The sequence below is a fragment of the Echinops telfairi genome, unplaced genomic scaffold, assembly GCF_000313985.2.
Source record: "Echinops telfairi isolate 266 unplaced genomic scaffold, ASM31398v2 ScPeMD7_7424;HRSCAF=8462, whole genome shotgun sequence".
Taxonomy (NCBI): Eukaryota; Metazoa; Chordata; class Mammalia; order Afrosoricida; family Tenrecidae; genus Echinops; species Echinops telfairi.
In genome coordinates, this window is record NW_022111324.1 from 22,315,573 (window position 1) to 22,338,357 (window position 22,785).

At 55.7% G+C, this 22,785-nt stretch overlaps 1 protein-coding gene across 1 annotated transcript in view; it reads left to right on the top strand.

The window, feature by feature from the left end:
- Positions 1-33: 33 nt before the first annotated feature.
- The window catches only part of KIAA1614 (KIAA1614 ortholog), a 43,146-nt gene continuing 20,394 nt past the window's right edge, over positions 34-22,785 (top strand). Inside the window, exons 1-6 of the mRNA XM_045297983.1 lie at positions 34-884; positions 1,778-2,691; positions 3,848-3,911; positions 9,104-9,238; positions 14,513-15,984; positions 20,844-20,982. Of these exons, the coding sequence (XP_045153918.1) occupies positions 727-884; positions 1,778-2,691; positions 3,848-3,911; positions 9,104-9,238; positions 14,513-15,984; positions 20,844-20,982 (2,882 nt within the window). The 5' untranslated portion in view covers positions 34-726. The remainder of the gene's footprint in view (positions 885-1,777; positions 2,692-3,847; positions 3,912-9,103; positions 9,239-14,512; positions 15,985-20,843; positions 20,983-22,785) is intronic.

Below are 22,785 nucleotides of genomic sequence, written 5' to 3' on the forward strand. Positions count from 1 at the left end.
GAATCGGAACGACTTCCCCATGGACGCCCCACACTTCCGCGATGGATGTCCACCGCAATCCAACGCCGCCCTTGCCACTGTCAACAAGGTTCTAAAACCTGACAGGGCTGCTCGTTCGTGTCCATCCCACCCCTCTCATTTCCCAGGGGGCCCAGGGGAAAGAGCAGCTTGGCGGCTGGGCCACGACAGAGAAACTTGGTCGTTTCTACTTGGGATGGTAAATAAGCTCCTTCGCAGGCACCCGGAGTGTGGTCCCAAAGATGGTCATTACGCATCACTGACTTCCAGCTGGTGGGACGTTTTGAACATTCGTTGGGTTTTGCTTTTTGCAAGGCGTGTGCTGTATTCCTGAAAAGTTGTGTATACATGAGAGGGTAAGAAAGGCCGATAGAGGCGCTACCAATCTCAGGCCATGTATTACGAATGATTGACTCTAAATTTGGCCTTCAAGGAGCCCTGCTGGCATAAGGGGCGATGCACTGGCTGCTGCTAACCACAAGGTGTGCAGTCCACTCTGAGGGAGAGAGACCTCCCTTGGAGGGTTTCAGTCTCGGATACCCACAGGAGCAGTTCTGCTCTCTCTGTCCTATAGGATTGCTCTGAGTGAGAATACTGGGCCAGAGATAAAGACGGGCTTTCTACTCCCATAAAGAGTTACAGTCTCAGAAAGCCACGGGGGCAGTTCCACCCTGCCCAGGAGGATCGCTCTGAGCTGGCATCCGCTGGATGGCTGTGAGTGGCTTTGGTTTGGTGGCACTATTGGTAAGACTGCTAACCGCCAGGTCTGTGGGAGACAGATGGGGGGGTCTGCTCCCGCAAGGATGGAGAGCCTGGAAACCCTACATGGGTTCACTCTGCGTGGGGATTGACTCGGCAGCAGTGGGGTAAGCTGTCTCTGGATGGAAATGTAGTTTACTTCAAGGGGTACAGCTCTAGACACGGGATGCTTAAGCGACATTGTGACATGCACCGGGGGCTTCAAAATGCTGGTGGAAGATCCCATGATGTTCACTTCATTTTCCCACCAACTTCTTGAAGGCGCCTTGTCGGTGTGGTTAGCTACCCCACGGTGAACATCGATTGTGCCAGGGCATTAATAAGCTGTGAGCAGGTCCCTCCACCTCTCCGTGCAGAGCGTCTCACCCACATTGCCGGAGGGATGGCCGAATTGTCCCTGCTGGAATGAGAAATGTTGAGCTCCAAGCTGGGCACATCCTTGGCACCTGTGTGGAAGGATCCCTCTGAGCCTCAGCGCCTCCTCTGTACAATGGTGCTGTCACCCCCTCGGCAGAGTGGTGTGAGGACCATTGCGACCCTGTGTTGACAAACACTTGCAGGTGCTGCATCCAGGGAGTGAGCCACGGTCCTGCCATGGGTGTGATCTCAGAGCCTGGGTGCTGGGGCAGGTGGCAGGGCAGCACCTTCCACCTACAGTCCTCCGTCCTCACTGCTCCCCTGGGATCAGAGCTGTTAGCAGATGTTGCCATCCTTCACTGCTACCCCCTTCAGCAAAGCAAGGGGTCAGGCACTGGGAAAGCTGACCTGCTTTCATTCTGGTCCCCATTAGCTGTCGTTGGAGGCTCCACTGCCCCCCACCCCGCCCCCACCGCCACCACACACACCATTCTGTAAAACCACTCTGTCGTAGAAAAAAGTTCCCATCCTCTGTCCCCAAGTCAGTCTCCTCTGAACAACACCCAAGATCCAGGTGCCTAGAGGGCAGGGGCGGGGTTGTGGGATCCAGCCTGTGTCTCAGGAACTCTGTTTTCCCCTCCAGAGGGACCAAGGGAGCTGGCAGAAGCCCCTGCCCCATGGAAGGGCCAGCCTTGGAGAGAAGTGGCTCTGAGTGGCAGCTGGAAGATGGCCACCTCCGGAGGCCCTGGCTGAACCCTCAGGAAGACAGAACACCCAGCCTGATGGCCCCCCGGCCCCCCAAGGCATGGCGGGTGCAGCTCCCAGGCCCCTCCGTGCTGGAGTTCAAGGTGAGGGCCTTGAAGGAGGAGAGGACCTCGGGCCAGCAGGGGCTGAGCTCTGGCCCCACCGCTCACAGGAGACTCAAGTGCAGAAGGGTCAAGACAGGTGGCACTGAGGTGCCTGCAGGAGATTCTTCCCTGCCAGATGCCTTGCTGGTGGCCCATGGTCTGAGCCTGACTGACGGACAGCTGGAGGGAAGGGTCAGTGAAGAAGAACCTGCTGAGAAGGAGTGTCTCGGGCCCCCCAGGCCGCCTGCCCTTAGGCTGGAGTGCTGGGGCAGGAGGAGCCCTCGGCCTCCAGAGACAGCATGGGCCCTGTTGGACCCTCAGAGAGCACCACTGCCAGGGCCAGCCTCTTTGCAAGACAGCCCTCTCCTCGGTGCTGCTCCGAGTCGGCCGAACCACAAAGTCACCCACACACACACCCCAAGGAGGGGACGGTCACATCTCGCTCAAGATGGTCAGGCCACAGGGGAAGACCCAGATAGCACCTCCCTGACCTCCGAGGAGGACTTTGTCCCCAGGACAGCCCTGCTGGGGGGCCTCTGGAGAGCTGCAGACCAGGGGGCCCTGGGCCCTGGGGGCAGCGCCTTGTCCCTGTCTGAGCGGGTGGAGAGGAACCGCCTTCTGCTGCAGGAGATGCTGAGTGGTTCAGGGCAGGGACCCCCGAAGGCAGGCATCCAGGCCTGGACTCCATCCTGGGAGCAAGCTGCACCAGGTGAGGCTCGCTCTGAGGACTGGGTGGCAGGCTGGGGGGGCAGGGGGTGGAGGAGGAAGGAAAGGGACTGGAGGGAGGCAGGGCTGGGGAAGGAAGGAGAACACAGTTGCCTACCACCAAAATCATCAGGTTGTCTTCTCACTCTGGGCACGAGTGCCCACACCAGGGGAGCCACACTCTGACCCAGCTGGGGGCATCAGGGCATCTTTGCCATGACCTGTAGCTTTCTCTTCAATGGCATGCCCTCACCCCCAGGGACCTCATGCTCCTCCTAGGCTGAGGTGAGTGGCCCCTCCCCACAGAGAGCTCAGACCCAGGAAGACAGACTCCTGCTTCCCACCCCATCCCTCCCCACCCCACTCTACCCCACCCACTCCCAGCTCGAGACCCCTGGGCAGTCCTCAGCCACAGCATGTCCTCCAGAGGTCACGGCGCCGGTCTCTGCTCTGCCTCACTGGTCAGGACCCAGGCTGGGGGCGGATTTCTGCATGGGGAAAATTCAACTCGCCGCCATCGAGTTGATGCCAACTCATAGTGACCCAGTAGGACGGCCCCTGTGGGCTCCCGAGATTACAACTCTTTCCTGGAGAAGAAAGCCTCATCTTTCTCCTGAGGAGTTGTTGTTGGGTGCCATCGGGTCGGCTCCGACCCATAGCAGCCCTGTGCACAACAGAACAAAACCTTGTCCCATTCTGATGGATGCAGCCCCTGGGTCAATCCACCTAGTCAAGGGCCTTCCTCTTTCACCTCCCCTCCACTTGACCAAACATGAGGTCCTCCTCCAGGGACTGGTCTCTCCTGACAAGATGTCCACAGTCTGTAAGACAAAGTCTTACCATTTTTGCCTCTGAGGAGCACTCTAGCCTTAGTTCTTCCAATACAGATCCATTTGTCCAATACAGATCTGTTGCCCAATACACTGTACTTCCAATATTCTTCTCCAGCACCACAGTTCAAGTGCATCTATTCTTCTAAGGGCTTCCTTATTCAATGTCAAGCTCTCACATGCTTATGATGCAATGGAGAATACCAGGGCATGGGACAGGTGCACCTTAGCCTCAAAGTAACAATTGCTTCTGGAGAAAACTTCTTCCTCCATAATCCCTAAGTGGAGCCTCTGGCTCTGCCTTGACCTCCACTTCTGTCCTGGCCTTAGAGCGACCAGCCGGGGACTTGGACTGGGACTCCGGCATCTCCCTGCAGGATTCAGATCAGAAGAGGTAAGAGCGAAGCACACACCTTTTCCCTCCGCCCTCCTCCTTGACCTCTCTGCTGCCACAGTGCCCAACAGGTATGGGGCTGCAGACCAGCGGGCAGGGGGTCACTGTGGGTGGTCCTCCTGAGACTGCAGAAAAGGCTCCAATGACCCCAGTATCCCAGGCTGTTTCCTTGGGCAAAACACCAGGGTAGGAGGCGTAGTGCGAGGTGTGGTGCCCCCGAGTGTGGGGAAACACCACCTGCTGGGTGTCCTCAGGGATCCCTTCCCTGTTGGGCCTCTGGGCATGCACCAATAAAGTGCGGACCGTCTCTGCCTTACCTCACCAGCCGCTTGTGAGGTTTGTGGTGAGATCGTGAATGTGCCAGTCCTGAGGGAGTGCATGCAACAGTAAAGCTTTGCTCCAGTTTCCTTACCAGTCAAGGAGTCGGGGTCCAGGCGGTGCAGTGGCCACGCACTGGGCTGCTAACCAAAAAAAAGACCAGCAGTTCGAAACCAGCAGCTGCTCCGTGGGAGAAAGATGGGGCTTTCTACTCCTGCAAAGAGCGACAGTCTCAGAAACCCACAGGGGCAGTTCTATCCTGTCTTCTAGGGTCGCTGTGAGTCAGCAAGGACTCAGAGGCAGGAGATTGGAGGGAAGGAGCCCTGGCAGGGCAATGGGTGGTGCAGCTGTTATCCAAAAGGTTGGTGGTTCGAACCCACCTCTGGAGAACATTCTGTTTCCTTCAAGACTGCAGCCTTGGGAGCCCTCCAGAGCACTTCTGCTCCGTCCTATAGGGTCACCATGTGTTGGAATTGACTGAACTGCAACGGCCTTGGATTGGCCCCCACTGAGGCGGTGGTCCTCACCTTCCATCCCCCCCACACTACAGCCAGCTGAGAGAGGAGAAGGGGGTGCGTGGGGGTGACTTCCTGAAACCCACCCCGCCCAGGTTGCTGCCTCCACATATTGATGCTGCAGGACTGAGTAGAACTGCCCCAAATCGCTGCCATGGCTGTCAGTCTGTCCAGGATCAGACCATCCCCTCTTTGTCCTGCCAGGGTTTGCTACGTTATTATTTGCCCGTCCTGCCCTGGGTGGAATCGTGCCCTTTTGTAAATCCAGATGCAGAGACCCTGTCCCTAGGTCCCTTGTGTGCATAGCTCTTCAGGGTGGGGTGGGAACAGGGAGTTGGTGGCAAGCCCTGGCTTTCAGGCTCCCCGCAGTGGTTCCCAGGAGTCCCTGGGTGTTGTAAATGGCTAAGATGCTGGACTGCTAACCAAAAGGTTGTCAGTTCGAGTCCACGCACCTGGTGGAGAAGGAAGAACGTGGACCTATGACAAAGCAAGTCCTGGCGGGTCATTCAGGCCCTCTGAGCAGTCCCCCCAGCTCCCCACCCCCACCCCAAGTGTTTCACATGCCCTCTTTGCATATCCCACCGGGTCATTTGGTGGGTGTGACAGAGACAGCGGCACAAGGGCTGGATTAGGACGTTTCTCCACAACCAGGGGCTCTCTCTAGCTATAGGGTGATGTGTCACTCCCAAACACCCCCTGTGGAACAGGTCCAGCTTCCCTGTGTTGTGAGTCCCTGCTGGTGCCAAGGCTTCATGTACTCAGCTGCTTACTGGAAAGGTAGGCCTTCAAGTCCCCCCAGATGTGCCTCAGAAGAAACATTGTCAGTCTACTTTTGTTAACAAGCCTGCTGAGCACATTTTTGCTCTGACACACATAGGTTGCCATGGGTCCCCATCAACGAGATGGCATTTGGTTTGGTTTTTCCCTTACAGGCCAGGTGGTGGAGTGGTTATGCAAAGTCAGCAGTTTGAAACCATCAGCTGTTCCTCTGGAGAAAAATGAGACTTTCTCTCCTCGTAATGAGCTACAGTCTCAGAAACCCATGGAGGCATTTGTAGCCTGTTCTATAGGGTCGCTATGAGTCTAGGTAACCAACCAGAGGGGTGAGTCTATGTTGAGCCCCTGCCCTCACAGCGCACAGGCTGTGGAACCAACAAGGGCACGCCTTCTTCCCTGGAGACGGGAAACTGCACATAGTATCAGAGAGGTCCTGTGCTTGGTCATCAGAGTGCCGTAATGGGACAAGTGCTCAGCCAGGATGTCTCAAGGTGATTGTAGCTCAGACTAATCTGTGTGACAGAGTGTAACTGGACCATTGGGTTTTCTAGGCTAAGTTATGGAGCCCTTGTGGTGCCGTGGATATGAGTTGAGCTACTAACCACAAGATCAGCCGTTCAAAACCACCAGCTGCTCCTTGGGAGAAAGACAGGACTTTCTATTCCCGTAAAGAGTTACCATCTCCAAAACTCACAAGGGAAGCTTTAGCCTGTCCTAAAGGGTCGCTAGAGTCAACATCAACTCATTGGCAGGGAGTTTGGGTTTTTTGTTTTGTTTTTTAATTAGGGGACAAAGCAACATAGTCTGCTTCCTTTGGAACTGCTGGGTGAGCTTGAACTGCTGACCTTTGGTTAGCAGGCTGTGTGGCCCCAGGGGCTCATTTTCAGTGTGCAGTGTATGCCCCCTACCTGCCTGCTGCATCCAGGAACCCAGAAGGTGTCCCGTCACTTTACATTCCACAAAGCTTCCCTCGCTGGACCACCTGAGATGAAAGGGTGAAGCCCAGGCTTGTGGGCCTAACACTTTTCTAATCCAGGATTATGATGGCTGCCGAGGCGGCCACTCTGTCTCCTTGACCTGCCTGGCTAAGAGAGACATGCCTCTTCCGAGGAAGATCCTGACCTTCCTGGAGGTAGGAGCTTAGCCCATCCGGTCATCCCGCCTCCAACCTGGCTCTGCTGGCGAGATGAGAGGGCTATGCTCAGCTTTGGATGCCCCTGGCCAGAGCGTGGAGAGAAGGGCTGGGGTACCACTACGTGGAACTGTTGTGACCCCCTAAACTTGCTTAGGACAGCATGTGGGTCCCTCCCCTCCACAGCTCTCACAGTTTACAGGCAGGGAAACCCTGAAAGGAAGGCCACTCAGCTGCTTTGTCCCTGACCCTGGCGAGCCCCTGATGGGCAGGCATTTATGAGAGCTGTCTGCATGTAGGTAGGAAATTGCTTTTGCCTTGGCTTGGTCATCACCGCAGGCTGTCCATACACTTCCTGGGGGACACGTAGAGCTGGGCTGGGGCAGGCTGACTCCACAGCTATGTGCCTTTGGGAGAGGTCAGGCTCAGAGGGGGTCTGGAAAGCCTCCCTCAGGTGGAAGAGTGGGAACCCACCGGCCTGCAGAGCTGGGTACCCTTGGGTGGCTGCTGGGAGCAGCAAGCGGTAGTGGTGTGAGGAGGGAGGTGGGCAGTTAGACTAGGGCAGGCAGCATCCTGAACCACCACCTGCTTGCTCCCCACCCTGCTCCAGGCTGCCTGGGAATAGCAGTCCCCTGCTCCGCTGACCTTGGCTCCCATAGGTGACAGTGGGAGCTCCTCCCACTCAGTGTGTTGCTGTGCGGATGGCCCCAAGCCCTACCGGCCCTGGTTCTCTAATCTGCCGGGAGCCAGAGCAGCACAGCTGATGGGGAAAATAACAGCTCTGAGTGCATGGAGCAGATCAGGCAGCAGCTAGGTTGGAAACTGGCTTAAAAACCAGGGGGCAGGGCCAATCCTGGCAGCATCTGGCCAGCTGCCTGGGACCCTCCCGCCTGCCCACCGGGGCTTGTGACAAATGCCCTCTGACAGCCAGGGAGCCACAGCTGTCACCAGAAGGCCCGGTGGGAGCAGGCTGCCAGCCAGAGGCCTGCGGCTGCCAGGCGGGGCCTGGTAACCTCATTATCTCTGCTGTGGAGCTGGAGCCCCGGGGTGCGCAGCTGCTCTCTGTGGGCGGTGGAGAGCTGTGGAGGGACGCCTCTGCTGCCAAAGGGGGCTCCCCGGGCTGGGCCGCAGGCCTGCGACTCGGGCTCGGGTTCACTTCCCAGCAGCCCGCAGCACAGCCCTCCTTGTTCCGAAGCCGTGCCCCGTCCCACCAGGGCTCAAGGCACAGATGGTGCCTTTATTCTGACTCCTCTCCTGCCCTCTGACCCCCAAACAGGGCTGGGTGCAAGTAATGAACTTGCGCCCTGCAAGTCCCTGCACACTGGTTGCTGGCCGAGGGTGCCCCCAGGAGGCCTCGGAGCTGTGCCATTTTCCCGCCCAGGGCAGGGTCCTCCAGGAACCAGCCTGGTTCCTTTGCGTGGGGGCTGGGTGACCGCGGGTCTGAGGTGGAGACCCAGGTCAGCCAAGACCAAATCTGCCTGAGATCCCTGCTCAGGCCCGGACAGCAGGCCTTCTGACCCGGCTGGGGGCAGTCCAGTCACATCAAAGGGCGGGTCGGAGCCCAGCCACAAACAGCCCCGGCCTGCCCTGGGACCCAGGAAGGGGGGCGTGGGCCTGACTGCCATCTGCTCCCAGCCCTCTGCTTGATGTTCAACCTTGAGAGGCGAGTGTTTCCGGCCTCCCAGGGCTTCAGGAGCCTGTCGCCTGTCAAGTGCAGCAAGCGCCTGCCGGCAGCTCTGCCGGGAGCGGGAGCGGCTCTCGGAGGAGAGAAACGCTTGTCAGGGGGCGGCTGTGCGCTGCCACGACTGCTGTGACCTGTCGGCGGTGTGTTTCCGTCTGAGAGACAGCTTGGGGAAAGGGCTGCTGTCACTCTTAGCAGCTCGAGATCAGCCGGGGGTGGCGGCACATCTGGTGAGGGACAAGTGGGGAGGGCTGGTGAAGACCCTTACGATGATGAAAATCCAGCTATGTGCTGAGTTGGTGTGGGCCCAGCGGTTTCTCTCAGCCCTGAACCTCCCAGTCCCAGCCCGGCAGCCTGGGATGGGGACTGGGACCGAAACCACTAGGGGGTTAGGCCCACGTGGCAAAGGGCCAGATGCAAGACAGCCTTGGTTCCAGAGAAAGAGCGAGTGAGCCAGCAGGAGAGAGGCATTGCGTGTAAAGGCCATCTGCCCGGGCACAGGCCCAGCTCAGCTATCCCAGTCAGTCCCTCTCCTCCACCTCCCAGGGAACTCCAGCTGTCTGCCTGGGGCAGGAACAATAGAATAATCTGGACACTGCCCTACCCTTGTCTAGATGCTCCTAGGGCTTCTGCCTCCTGCCCCAGTGCAGGTGTCCAGAGCCCTGGGTGAGGCTGGAGCAGGCTGTGGTAAAGCCCTTCTAATCCATGTTGTTTTCTCCTAATCCCTCCCGCCCGCTCTGGCTTTCATGCCACCCTGCTGAACCTTCAGTGCCAAGCTGGAACCCACACTGAGCCCCAGCCACGAGAACGCCACACACCTGCTGCAGCATGCTCGCATGAAGGCCAGGACCCAGCCCCTCCGGGCCAGCCACGACATCATGCCTGTCATGGCCCTGGGCAGCCGGTGAGTGGGGCCAGGCGGGCCTGGGAGGACTGGCTGGGCAGGGTCTTGGGGAGAAGGCATGGGCCAGCCTGCTGCTGTGCACGTCTCCCTTCTCCCCAGTGTCAGGCCCTGCTTAAATCCAGGTAGCCAGTCAGCACCCTGTACTGGTGCCCACTGAGCACCAGGCATGGAGCTAGACTCTGAGCACAATGATGAATAGAAGGCCATCCTAGCTCCCTGCGGGGAGAAGGGCTCAGGCTCCAGGAAGCAAGAGAGGCCGACAGGTCAAGAAAACTTTGCCAGTTACTAGCTTCATGCCTTTGGGGAAGTTTCCATGTCTCCGTTTCCTCATTGGCAACATGGGAATGGTAGCCACGCCTGCCTGTCTTTAAGGGGTATTGTGAGGGTTACGTCAGCTAATCCACACAGTGTTCGAAAGGGCCTCTGGCGCGTTACTGTGGGTGGTGGGCACTGTCAAGTTGATGTAAACATGAGAATCTCTCTCTCTTTTTTTGTCATTTTATTGGAGGCTCGTACAACTTTTATCACAGTCTATCCATCCATGTGTCAAGCACATTACATTTGTTGCCATCATTTTCAAAACATTTTCTTTCCTCTTGAGCCCTTGGTATCAGCTTCTCATTTCCTCCCTCCTTCCCCCACTCTCCCTTCCTCTGGAGCCCTTGATAATTTATAAATTATTATTTTTCATGTCTTACACTGACTGATGTCTCCCTTCACCCACTTTTCTATTGTCCATCCCCCTGGGAGGGGGTTATAGATAGATCATTGTGATTGGTTCCCCCTTTCTGCCCCCACCTTCCCCTTGCCCTCCTGGTATGGCTACTCCCAATTTTTGGTCCTGAGGGGTTTATCTGTCCTGGATTCCATGTGTGTGTGTTAGTCTGGGTACTTTAGAGAAACAAATCCACAGAAACTTATGTGTAAGAGAGAGTTTTATATAAGGGTAAGTGCACATCAAGAAAACATCCCAACCCAGTGCTGCCCAAGCTCACAAGTGCAACATTAGCCCATTAACCCTTAGGTCCAACACCAATCCACAAAGTCCTCCTTCAGCTCACAAAACACACACTGTGATGCCGACTGCAGGAGGAAAGCCGAGTCAGTGAATGTGTAAGCATCTCAGTGCTGGCAGGGGTCTCCATACGGCTGCTCCAGCACCCAGGGCTGCATCGGGGTAGGTCCATCTCCTTGGGGATGTCTTGCAGGAAGTGAGCCTTGCAAGCTGAAGCAGGGAACTGCTAACGCAGCTGCACCCTGGTGCAACCATCACAAAGCAAGAGACCTGAGAACTGGAAAGGCGAGGCTCACGGAGCCATTTATCCCTCTGCCCTTCAATTAACCCCACATGTGTTTATTGGCTAGGTTGGCACAATAAACTAACTACCTCAGTGTGTTTCCAGCTCTTATCTGTACCCGTATACATGCTCTGGTCTAGTCAGATTTATAAGGTAGAATTGGGGTGATGATAGTGGCGGAGAGAAAGCATTAAAGAACTAGAGGAAAATTGTATGTTTCATCGGTGCTATACAGCACATAGACTGGCTCCTCTCCGCCCCCTCGACCCTTCTGTAAGGGGGATGTCCAATTGCCTACAGATGGACTTTGGGTCTCCACTCCGCCCTCCCCCTCATTGACAATGATATGATTTTTTTTTGTTCTGGGTCTTTGATGCCTGATACCTGATCCTATCGACACCTGATGGTCACACAGGCTGGTGTACTTTTTCCATGTGGGCTTTGTTGCTTCTGAACTAGATGGCCGCTTGTTTATCTTCAAGCCTTTAAGACCCCAGATGCTATATATTTTCATAGCCAGGCTCCACCAGATTTCTTCACCACATTTGCTATGTGCCCATTTTGTTTTCAGCAATCGTATCAGGAAGGTGAGCATCACAGAATTCTGGCTGGAATCTTTATAGAAGGGGAGCACCTGGCCTTTCTCCCACTGCGCAGCAGTGCCCATTGTTGCCACCAGGGCAGTTAGTTACCTGGTGTGTAGTTAGTGCTATAGGAGTGTCCACTTGTCCCAGTCATCCGCTGATGCACTGGCAGTGGGAGGCGTGCCCGGGCATCTGACCCAGAATTGAAATGTTCCCCACCGAGCATCCACCCTTGGGCGATGCTCACAAGCAGTTGGCTAAGTGAAGTTTTCCCATTATTCCTTATGAGAAATATATGTTCAGTTCTCGAACTTCTTGGAGTTGGAACATGAATTTGGAACAAACTGAGTTTGACAACCGAAGAATCGCTGTATTGTGCCTTGCCTCTCACCTTGCTAGCGGACACTGAATTGGGAATGGATGTGACTTCTTAGACGCTTCCTAACTGTCCTTGCCCTTGGACATCCAGGGAACTTTCCGGTTCTGTTTTGTTCGGTTGCATTGGTTGGGCTGGGTAGCCTCCGGGCAAGACTGTCTGCTTCGAGACTTTAGTGTAAATGTCCCCTTGGACACTTTCTCCTCTGGTAGATCACTTCAGCAGCTGACAGCGACCCCAAACCCTACTCAGAGGGTCCCCTTTTGTCAGCCTGGCTTCTGTAGAAATGCAAGGTGACCCACTTTAGCAGCTGCTGTGTCCAGAAAAGAATGACTGACTTGGCAGCGCTGGTGGATCCCCAGAGGGTCCAGCTGAAAAATCCACACCAGATGGTTTAGTGCAGATGCTTCTGAAGGTTACGCTTCATCAGATCACCCCTGGAGAGCCATCCTGTGTGAGCTCCGGATGCCACACAGGCTGGGGGCCTGCCCCAGCCCAGATGGGCCCCTTCTACTGCAGGGTAGCTCAGTGCCAGGAGGGGTAGGCAGACCCCTTTTTAACCTGAAGGCTTTTTTAACCTACCTTTGGCTGGAGAGGGTGGGAGCAAACCTGAGCAGACAGGGCTTTCCCACCAGGTGAGTGGGTAGCTTAGCAGTAGCTGCATTCTCTGGAAGCAAATCCAAGTAGAAACTCAGCAGCACCAGGAAACACAAGCTCTGGCCATTAGGCCCCACCTAGGCTGGCGCTCCTGGTTCCAAGAGGGCAAAACATAGCAACAGATGCAGGGGTGACATGTGGAAGGATGCCACCGAAGTGCTCCTGCCCTGTGGAACCTAACCGGTAGAGTAAACCCCGCAGAGCACACAGCCTGTGCTGGGATGGGGTGGTGAGGACTGTGTCCTTGCAGAACGTGGGGCTCCCCTCAGAGGGCATACAGTTCCAGGGCTGCAGCAGAGCTTCTGAGCGCAGACCAAAACCCTTTCCAAGAGGGATGATTGTGGAGGCGCCGCCGTGGCCTCATCTCGAGAAGCTTGGCAGGCAAGGGCTCCGCTCGCTGCTGAAGTGCCTGTTCCCTCCGCACCTGTCTCCAAAGCCCTCCCCGTACCTCTGGGCACCGTTCCCAACTCTGCTGGTGGGCACCTCTGGGTCTGAGGGTTTAGACTGAAGATGCCTTCTGTGATTCACCTCACCTTCATTTCACCTTTTGGAACAAAACTTGTGTTTCCACCTTTCAAGTAGATTTTAGGGATGTGCAGTTCACCCTGGTGTACGTCAAGGTTCTGATGACTGAACTGGTTAATGAAATCTGGACCCCCTAATGTTTCTTCCCCTCTCAGATGTGCAGCCCACACCCTGTGAGCACAGCAGCTCTCACCCCTGGGGCCTGCATCGGAGGGAGGGGCAGCTGTGTCTCAGCTGCTATCTGGACACTCCAAGTGGCAGGTCCTGTGTGTGCTGGCCTCTCTGGCCAGCGTGTCTGGGCTGGGAGGTGAGGGCCGCGCTTCTGCTCACTGAGGTCTTCCTGTGTCTGTGCGGTGAAGTGGACGCACCTTCCCTCTGGGAGGGTTCAGAGTGCTTCTAGAAACCAAGGGCCCCACAAAACCATCCTCTGACCCTGGAAGGCTGGTGCAGGACAAGTGCTGGTGGGGGTCCATGACCCTCTGATGGGCTCTTGGTGCAGCACAGGAGAACCCAGCCAACAGGAATCTGTCACCCCACAGGCCCAGAACTCCTGCCATGACCACATGGGTGCCAGCAGTGCCACGCTGCACGGTCTCTGCCACCGGGGGACCGTGCTGTCATTCACAGCTCTCAGCTACGACCCCCCCTTGGGATGCAGGGTCACCCTGTGTTGTCTGAGAGCCCTGCATTTCATCTGAGTCAGGTCCCTAGCCCTCCTGGGCCCCTTCCTCCCTAACAGGTTCAAGAGTCTGTTTCAGTGACTAGGTAGATTTTCAAATGAAGATGCTACTATTATATATGTAAATTTTTCCTGTGAAAAAGTCATTTTCTTTTGATTAAAAACTGTGTGTACATATGTAACCTTTCCCCCGGTCCCTAAGCAGTACGCCTCGTTGACTACTGGAGCCTTGGGTCTGGTCTGGTTGTGAGCTGCAGCTCACAGGAAGGCTGGCCACAAGCTCTCAGCAGTCTGTTGTCATGTGCTTACGTCCCACAGCAGGCAGATCCACTTGCTGAAGAGCACCAAACCCAAACTCACTGCCATCAGTCATAGAGACCCTGCAGGGCAGGAGAGAACGAGCCGAGCCGCTCCTTTGCGGTTGGAGTTTATCCATCTTTATAGGAACAGAGAGCCTCATCCTCCTGCACAGCAGTTGGTGGGCTTGAACTACCAACCCTGTGGTTAGCAAACCAATTACCCTATAGCACCCCTTTCAATAGTCATCCCTTCCTAAGCATCGTTTACTGTGGGAAAGCCCGGTCAGGAGTGGCAGGCATGTGAGGCCACGTTGCCCACTGCATGTCGGGCCAGTGTGAGCACCTCTTAAACACCTAGAGTCTCAGCTCTGCAGATGCCCCCAAGGGCTTGGGCTGAGCCCCCCGTTTCTAAGATTTTCATTTGGGTGGTGGTGTTTTTAAGAAGACCATCCAAAAAAAAGAATAAGACCATCAAAAACGTGCCCCAAGGCAACCGATTCCCCCCATACAGTGCCACCTCACCCGCCTTTTCTGAGCTTTTCCTCCCTTGCTAACACAGACGCATTCTGCCTGACGTTCCTGGCTGATCTTCCTAACTGCCATCGTCCCTTTTGTCCCATCTAGATAGTTGGTGGAGGACGCCCTCACACACGGCGGGGGGACAGGCTACGGCGGGGCGTGTGGGTGCCCAGGAAGGGAGTGTGGGTTTGCTTAGTGCCGACTGCGCGGGCTTGTGAGCGGGAACCCCGGCCGGCCGGACCCAGGGAGGCTGCACCCCGGGAGATGGTGTGGCAGGCCTGTGCTCCCTGAGGAGGCTCCCCCTTGCAGCTGGTGATCTCTCCTGTCTCTTCCTCAGAGACTGCCAGAGGAGCCCCGCCCGGGACCCAAGGATGGCCCCCACGAACGGGAACCTGAGCGACTCCTCCAGCGGGGACTCCAGCAGCGGGCTGTGGCCCAAACGGGGCCCCTCCCCGACGTCCCATGTGCGCTTTGAGGACGAGTCCGCCCACGACGTCCGGTTCCGCTACCAGGAGCGGCTGCAGCAGCGCCAGCGCCAGGGGCTGAGCTCCGGGCTGCGGACGGCGGCCCAGGGCCCGCTGCGCTCCAAGCCGGACCTCGCCGACTACGTGCGCAGGGACTCAGGGGAACGGTCCCTCCACCGGCTGGGGGGTGGGCTGCACCCCGCGGGCTTCCCGCCGCCGCCCCCACGGGACTGCGAGAGGAAGTGTCAGGCCTGCGGCAGTTGCATCCAGCGGCCACCCCCAGACTCGAGGGTCCTTCAGGAACTGGACGCGGCCTGCGGGGTGGGCAGGGTGCTGGCCGAGAGCCTTGCATCTGGGGTCCGGAGCGCCCCCGTCAGGCTCCGCTCAGAGTGGATCCGAGAGACGCACATCGGGGCCGCCCCGCGCCCAGGGGAGGTGGACTCTGCCCCGGACAGCACCGACACGTCGGACAGCTGCAGGACCGACAGCGAAGATGCCGCGGCCTCTCAGCCCAGCAGAACTCGGGGCAGAACCCGGGCCGCCAGACCTCGAGGGGGCCACAGGTGGTCCGGGAAGGTGGAGCTGTCCCGGGGCCCTCAGGCCCAGCCTCAGCTGCTTATGGACCAGTTGGAAGCTGGGCATGAGAGGACAGAAGGCAGAGGACAGTGGCCAATGGAGACTGGGCTTCCCGGAGAAGATGCCGCCCCTACGCCTCCTTCCCCAAACTCAAAGAGGGCTCCCCTGGGCTCCCCAGGGCGGCCAGGGCCCGGGCTGGACAGTGCTTGTGCTTACCTGGTAGCTTCCTACGCTCCATGCAGGACAGCCGCTGCCAACCCCTCGTTGAGGAAGAGCCCGCGGTCCCGGCCAGACAGACAGACCCGGCTTATGGAAAGCCACGAGCCTGCGGCAGCTGACTCCACATCCTTGCTGCAGCAGAGCCAGGTGGAGCTTGCTGCCCCCCACCCCATCCAGCAGCCAGCCGCCTCCTTCTCCTGCGAGGGCCCGGTGCCAACCCCTCCCTCTTCAAGGCAAACAGCCTCCTCCCCTGTGCCCTCCCCTGTGCCTCACGGGAAGGCAGCCCTGGCCAGGCCCCCAAGGCCGAGTGGCCAAAGGGGACCTGCGGACTCTCCCCTGCCTCCTCCAAGAAGTGGGGTACTCACTACCTGTGAGACCCCGCCCTGCAGTCTTCAAGCCAGGCACCCACAGCTGGCGCTGCCCACCAACTGCAACAACAGTGACCCCTGGGTACCGCAGGAGTCCTGGGGAGAAACCACCCCTGAGAGCAGGGTGGAGAGCGGCCCCTGCAGCCCGGAGCCAGAGTTGCCCCAGGAGAACAGCCGGGAAGGTAAGGGACTGGCCGGTGGGGATTCTCCCCCAGCTGGCCCAGCTGGGATTCTGTTTTCACTTCCTCTCCTTTATCATTTATCGTTGATGCAGATACACATTGCAAACCTCACTTCATGTCAGTTTCTAGATATGATCAGTGACATCATTAGTCAAATAGCACAGGCCACACCTACTCCCACTGCCCCTCGGGCACCTTTGAGCAGCAAAAGGTTCCTGGGGAAGCTGCTGGAGCCCTTGGCTGTATGCAGGATTCCTTTCAATACCAACATGAGCCAGGGGCCGGGTTAGGCAGTGCCCCCCACGCACCACCTCAGGGGTGGCAGTGAAGAAGCCCACTCGCTTGCTGGAAAACGTGGGTGGACAAGCAGTTCTGGCCTGGGCAATGGGAAAGCTCAGATGTATGTCCAGGCTCTTTCCTTCCAACATCTTCCTGTCACTCCTTTCTTCGGCACTGCTTGAGCACCTCCCACTGCCAGCCCGGGGTTCCAGACACTGTGGGGAAGGCAGCTGGAGATTTCACTAGCAGGTGCCCTCTGTTAGTCTGGGTTGACTAGAGAAGCAAGTTCATAGACACTCATGTGTGTATAAGAAAGCACTTTATATAAAGAATAAATGAATATTGAGAAAACATTCCAGACCAGTCCAGATCAAGTCCATAAGTCCCGTATTAGCCCATATGTCCAATACCAATCTTTAAAGTTCTCATCAGACTCACGCAACACATGCAATGATGCTGAATGTAGGAAGATCACAGGCCAGTGGGTGTGAAGTCTTGTGGATCCAATGGCGTTGTAAGCATCTCAGCACGGGCAGGGGTCTCCACGTTCTCCTTCAGCTTAGGGCACTAGCATAGCTCCCTGAGTCTTGTCAGCTACAATGTCTCCCAGGGAGTGAGTCAGCGTCCTGCTTCCAGTGAGCTATTTATCTCCTTATTTAGCTTATCTTAATTCTTTATCTAAACTATTCTATTGATACAAAAATATGGGATTAGGCCTCTGACAGCATCAAGTCAGGGCCAGGCTTTCTGTCAGCCATTTTCCCTAAGCAGCTTGGTGATTCAAGGGGCAATTTCTACCGCTGAGCTCAAAATACACATTAACAACATTCATTTTCATCATCTCAAACAAAAATAGACAAAGACAACAACCAAACAAAAGAATCAAAACTTTAACTTCCCATGTTCTTTCCAGAAAGCCACCCAGTAAACTGCATGGACATATCTGACCTCTGGCTAGCCAAAGAAGAAACACTACCATGAGGTGGAGGTCAAATAAACATCCACTCTCCATCTTTATGATGTGTTTCTCTAGTACCCCACTCCTGGTACTATAATGTTAGTCTGGGTAGACTAAGAGAAACAAATCCATAGACACTCATGTTTATAAGAAAGAAGTGTATATACAAGAGCAATTGAATATTGAGAAAATGTCCCAGCCCAGTCCATAAGTCCGGTATTAACCCATATGTCCGATACCAATCTATAAAGTCTTCTTCAGACTCATGAAACACATGCAATGATGCTAGTGAAGGAAGATCACAGGCTGGTGGGTAGAAAGTCTTGTGGATCCAGTGGCAGTACAAGCATCTCAGCGCTGGCAGGGGTCTCTATGTGCCTCCTCCAACTGAGGGCACTAGTGTAGCTCCATGTATCTTGTCAGCCGCAATGTTTCCCAGGGAGTGAGCGTGTGTCCCACCTCCAACAAGCTATTTATCTCCTTAGCGCCTCCAAATGAGGTCATCAAGCTGTGACCTGATTGACAGGCTAAACTCCACCCCTTCACTCTTGTCTCAAATTGACAACAGATTATGTAACTCTCACATGTCCGCCTTGCCCTTGAGCCCTTCTCTGTCCAGGCAACATGCTGTCTAGGGAGCATGGTGCTATAAGATGCTCTGGCTTTGCCCTCTGTCACCAGAGTCCTCCCCCAGCTTGAACAGGTGGGGAGGTATCCGCAGGCAAGGCTGCGGAAAGGCATAGCATAGCATCTCTTTGTCCTTGGAAGGAGTTCTCTCACTGCCGACTCCTAGTGACCTTCTAGGACAGGGGGGTTGCTGAGACTGTAACTATTTACCCAGGTAGAAAGTCCCATCTTTCTCACATGGAGCAGCTGGTGGTTTTGAACTGTGGGTTTTTCGGCTTGCAGCCCAACTTGTAACCACTACACCACCAGGGCCCCTGGAAAGAGTTCTCTGGTTGTGGGGAATCCTTGGCATCCACAGCCTCAGGATCTTCAATGCTGTGAGCTGAGGTGACCAACTGGACCCGCAGGGTTAGGTGGAGGTAGATGACAGGCCTTCCCCTATGCCCTTACTTTAATGTGTCCCCAGCTCAGGCAGCCCTGGGCTGGCTTGAGGGGTATGGAAGGCTTGGGAATGGGTCAGGGGTGGGGTTGGGGGGCAGAGAGATCCCAACTGCAGACCCCATGGGCGATGTGAATCCACTGCTGTGCTGGCCACCTCTCCCCCACAGGGCCCACTTTCCCTTCTCCCCTACTTTTGCTTACATACCCCCAAAACTCCTCAGCCTGAGGTCCCTCCCGCCCGTGTAAAGTTGTAGCTTCCATCCGGGTCGTGCTCTTGGTTGGCTGCTGGCTGGCCCCTAACCACTTCCTGCAGCGCTTCTGCTCTGGGATCTGATGGGCTTTCTGGGAAGAGCTTCCTCTTGCCCAGGCCTGCGGTGTGCACCGAAGATGCTGGCTGTGAAGGAAGGTGAAGCTCATTCCCCAGGCCTGGGTGAGGCTCCTCCTCTCAGGAGCCAGGGGACCTGATCAGGCCATCTTTTAGGAATACCTGGAATGACGGCAGTGCCAACCGCACATAAGATTGGTGGTGGTGGTAGTGCCACTCTCCAGGCAGTTCTGACTCATAGCCACCGCACGTACAACAGAATGAAACACCACCCAGTCCTGTGCCATCCTTGCAACTGCTGCAGTGTTTGAGCCGGTTGTCACAGCCACTGTGCCGGCGCATCTTGTCAAGGACCTTCCTCTGTTTTGCTGCCCCTCTGCTTTTCCAAGCAGGATGTCCTTTTCCAGGGGCTGGTGCCTCCTGCCAACCTGTCCAAAGTCCATGAGACAAATCTTGCCATCCTCACCTCGAAGGAGTACTCTGGCTGGACTTCCAACACAGGTGTGTTTGTTCCTTGGCAGTGCATAGTACTCACCATGGTCTTCGCTGGCACCATAACTCAAAGGCATTGATGCTTCCGTGGTCTTCCTTGTTCAGTGTCCAACTTTCACATGTATATGAGGCTATTGAGAAAACCATGGCTTCTGTCAAGGGACCTCAGTACTCAAAGAAAATCTTTGCTTTCCCACACTTCCGAGGTCTTGTGCAGCAGATCCACCCAATGCAGGGCGTGGTTTCGTCTCTTGACCGCGGCTTCCATGAGCAGGGATGGTAGATCCAAGCAAGACAAAATCCTGGACAACTGCAGTCTCTTCTCCATGTGTCGTGATGTTACCCATTGGTCCAACTGTGAGGACTGGGGTTTTCTCTATACTGTGCTGTAGTCCACACTGAGGGCTGCACTCCTTGATCTGCATCAGCAAGGGCTTCAAGTCCTCCTCACTTTCAGCAAGCAAGGTTGTGTCATCTGCGTATCACAGGTTAATAAGTTTTCCTCCAATCCTGAAGCCAAGTTCTTCATATACTCCACTCTCTCTGATGATTTTCTCAACATATAGATTGAATAAATATGGCGAGAGGCTACAACCCTGACACACACCTTTCCTGATGTCAAGCCATGGAGTAGCCCCTTTTTCTGTTGACACACTGCCTCTTGATCCATGTACAGGTTCCACACGAGCGCAAGAAATGTTCTGAATTTCCCATTCTTTTCAAAGCTGTCCGTAGTTTGTTATGGTCCACACAGTCAAATGCCTTGGCATGGTCAATAAAACACAAGTAAGCATCTTTCAGTGCATAGTAGATGCCACAACACAGCGCCTATTGTTAAATCAGTTAGAAATTCCCACCCACAAGATGCTGTTTTTGTCTTGGGGATGCACCCTTTCTGCTTAATGAGCGAGCCTTACAGAGGTACTTCTACCTGTCAGATGGGATCCCCCTGAGTCCAAATTCCCAACAACAAGAATATATCTGTTGATAGAAGGTAAGGGGGTGTTACTTACTACCTTCATTCCACAAGCATTTACTAGTAATCTACTATGTACCAGGCAGAAGGGGGTCCTGGTGCTGTGGTGCAGTTGGAGTTGGGCTGCTAACCACAAGGTATGGGGCTCAAACCCATCAGCCACTCCAAGGGAGAAAGATGAGGTTGTCTGTTCATAAGGCAGATTGACTCTTGTCCTGTCAGGTTGCTATGAGTCAGAACTGGCTACCATGGTAGTGAGTTTGGTTTTTGAGGTTTATGTACCAGACCAGGAGCTCTGATGGTACAGTGGGTTAAGTGCCAGATTGCTAACTGAAAACTTGGTGGTTCAAACCCACCAGCCACTCTGAGTAAGAAAGACGAGGCGGTCTGCCCCACAAAGATTGACAGTCTCCGACAGCCTTGGAAGGGGCTCTACTCTGTCCTATAGGGTCCCTTTGAGTTAACTCAGAGGCAGTGGGCTTGGGGTTTGGGGTATACCAAACCCTGCTTCCAAGTTTACTAGTTAGGCAACTTGTAACCCCTTACACTAAGGGAAGGGGAACTCGGGGCTGGGGAGAGGTCAGTTCATTATTGTATCCTCCTCTCCCTGCTGCTTCCCGGTTGGTCTCAATTGCCAGCTCCACCAGAACCCCCATCCCCACCCCCTCACCCTTTCCTGCCTCAGTGGCTGGAAATGCCCCTCCTGCACCTGCCTGGGGGTGGATCAGGCCCACACAGGAGCCGTGCTCTGGTTGTTGCAGGAGGACCCCGCCCAGCAGGTGTTGGCACCATCAGTGCCGTGGGTACCACCCTCTCCCTGGAGGAACCCAAGCCCAGCCAGGAGCCATCGGGAGACCTGCAGAGGAGAGAGCGGAGGTCTGGAGGGCGTGGGCCAGCAGGGTGAGTGACGGGAGCAGAGTCCTGGCTGGGGATGGGGTCAGGGGGTGCTGTGTGGAGGAAGATACCCCTGGAGCTGTTGTACTACTGACTCCACCACCCCCACATTCTGAGAGGCGTCCCAGACCTCTGCTTTTCCCCATCCATTTTTGTCTGAAGTGTTTGAGTCTTCCTTCCCTGAGCAGTCACGGGCTGAGCCCCTCCCCAGGGTGGGTCGCCCTCTGAGTGGGGGTCTCATCTGCCTCTGGGCCATCCTCTTCCGCAAGCAAGCAGTCCAACATTCAAATTTCTATTGTCCCACTGCAGCTCCAGGGCCCTGCAGCTTTGAGAATCTGAGTCCTTGTCCTGGGGACTCAAAGTCTTTGTGAACCCGGAGCTCTGACTTGGGTCATCTCTGCTCCACCGGTGACCCCACGGAGCCACTGGCTCCACATGCCCGCGAGAGCCACATTACTCAGAGCTATAGATCTCCAGCCAGCCGCCCTTGCCTTCTGCAGTGCAGGGCCTCCTTGCTGTTGCTGCTGCGAACCTTCAAATCGATTCCAAACTCGTAGCAACAGTACAGTGACAAAGCAGAGCTGCTCCATGGGGCTGCCCAGGCTGAAGATGTTGTGGGAGCAGAGAGCCAGGTCTTTCGTTTCTGGAGCTGATGGGTGGGCTTGAACTTCCAAACCTCCTGTTAGCAGCCGAGTGCTTAACCATTCACCACCAGCAGTCCTTAGGCTGTCTAAAGCCTCCTTATACTCAACACAGCTCCAGACAAAGCAGCCTCCTTCTGTCTGCTTGCCAGTAAGCACCCTGTTGTGCATCAGTGCTCCGCCCAGTTCTGGGATTTACCTCGCTGCTCTCCACCTTCCCTCCCACCCGAGAGTCCGAGCCATCTCCTGAGCCCACCCTCACTGCCGTCTCTCCTGCCCTCAGCCACGTGACTTCCATGCTGTGTGAAGGGCTTCAAAAAGTTCATGAAGAAATGGAACGGAAAGACAATGGCACTCCCCATGAACATTTTGAAACCCCTCCAAATAGCTCTAATAAAACCTACTGCCATTGAGTTCATTCTGATTTATAGTGATCCTATGGGGAAGGGTCGATCTACCCCTTTAGGTTTCTTAGGCAGGAAATATTTATAGAAGCTGTCTCCTCTTCCTCCCAAGATAGGGAGGGCTGGTGGGTTTGAACCTGTGACCTTGTGGTTCACTGCACGACTCAACCCACTTCAAGAGGCATATAACGCTATAGCCTCCCACATGGCTTATCTGCTCTCTGCCCCTCACAAACCCTGCTCCAATCGTAGTCACAGTTCCTCTTTAAACCTTAATTAAGGGATTTTTAAAACTAATTTAGGCCTTGCTTAAGCTCTCTCACCCCCTCTCACTTGGAGTGGAATTCAAACTCCCTCCCCCATCTAACAGGACCCAACATGAGCCAGCCCGTCTGACCTCACCTTGAACCTCTTCCTGCTTTCCCCGGACATCAGCTTGGTCCCTTTCTGTTCCTGAACACAGTAGCCTCTTCCTGCCGTAGGGCCTTGGCCCCAGCTGTTCCTTCCATCTCCTGGGCATGGCCAATTTCCAGGACGGAGGTGTGGGTTGAGCAGAGTGGGCTGGGGGAGAGGACAGCTGAGCTCCCGGAGGCTCCAGTTCCTTGATGAGGGTTGGGCTGAGATCTTGAGGGAGGTGGGGGGGTGGGGGGGAGGTTGAGCTCCCTGAGGTGCAACTCCCCGAGGGTGACAGGGAGGGCTAGGGGTGGGATGCTGGGAAGGCGGGATTCCAAGCTCTCTGAGATGCAGTGAGGACCTAGGCTGGG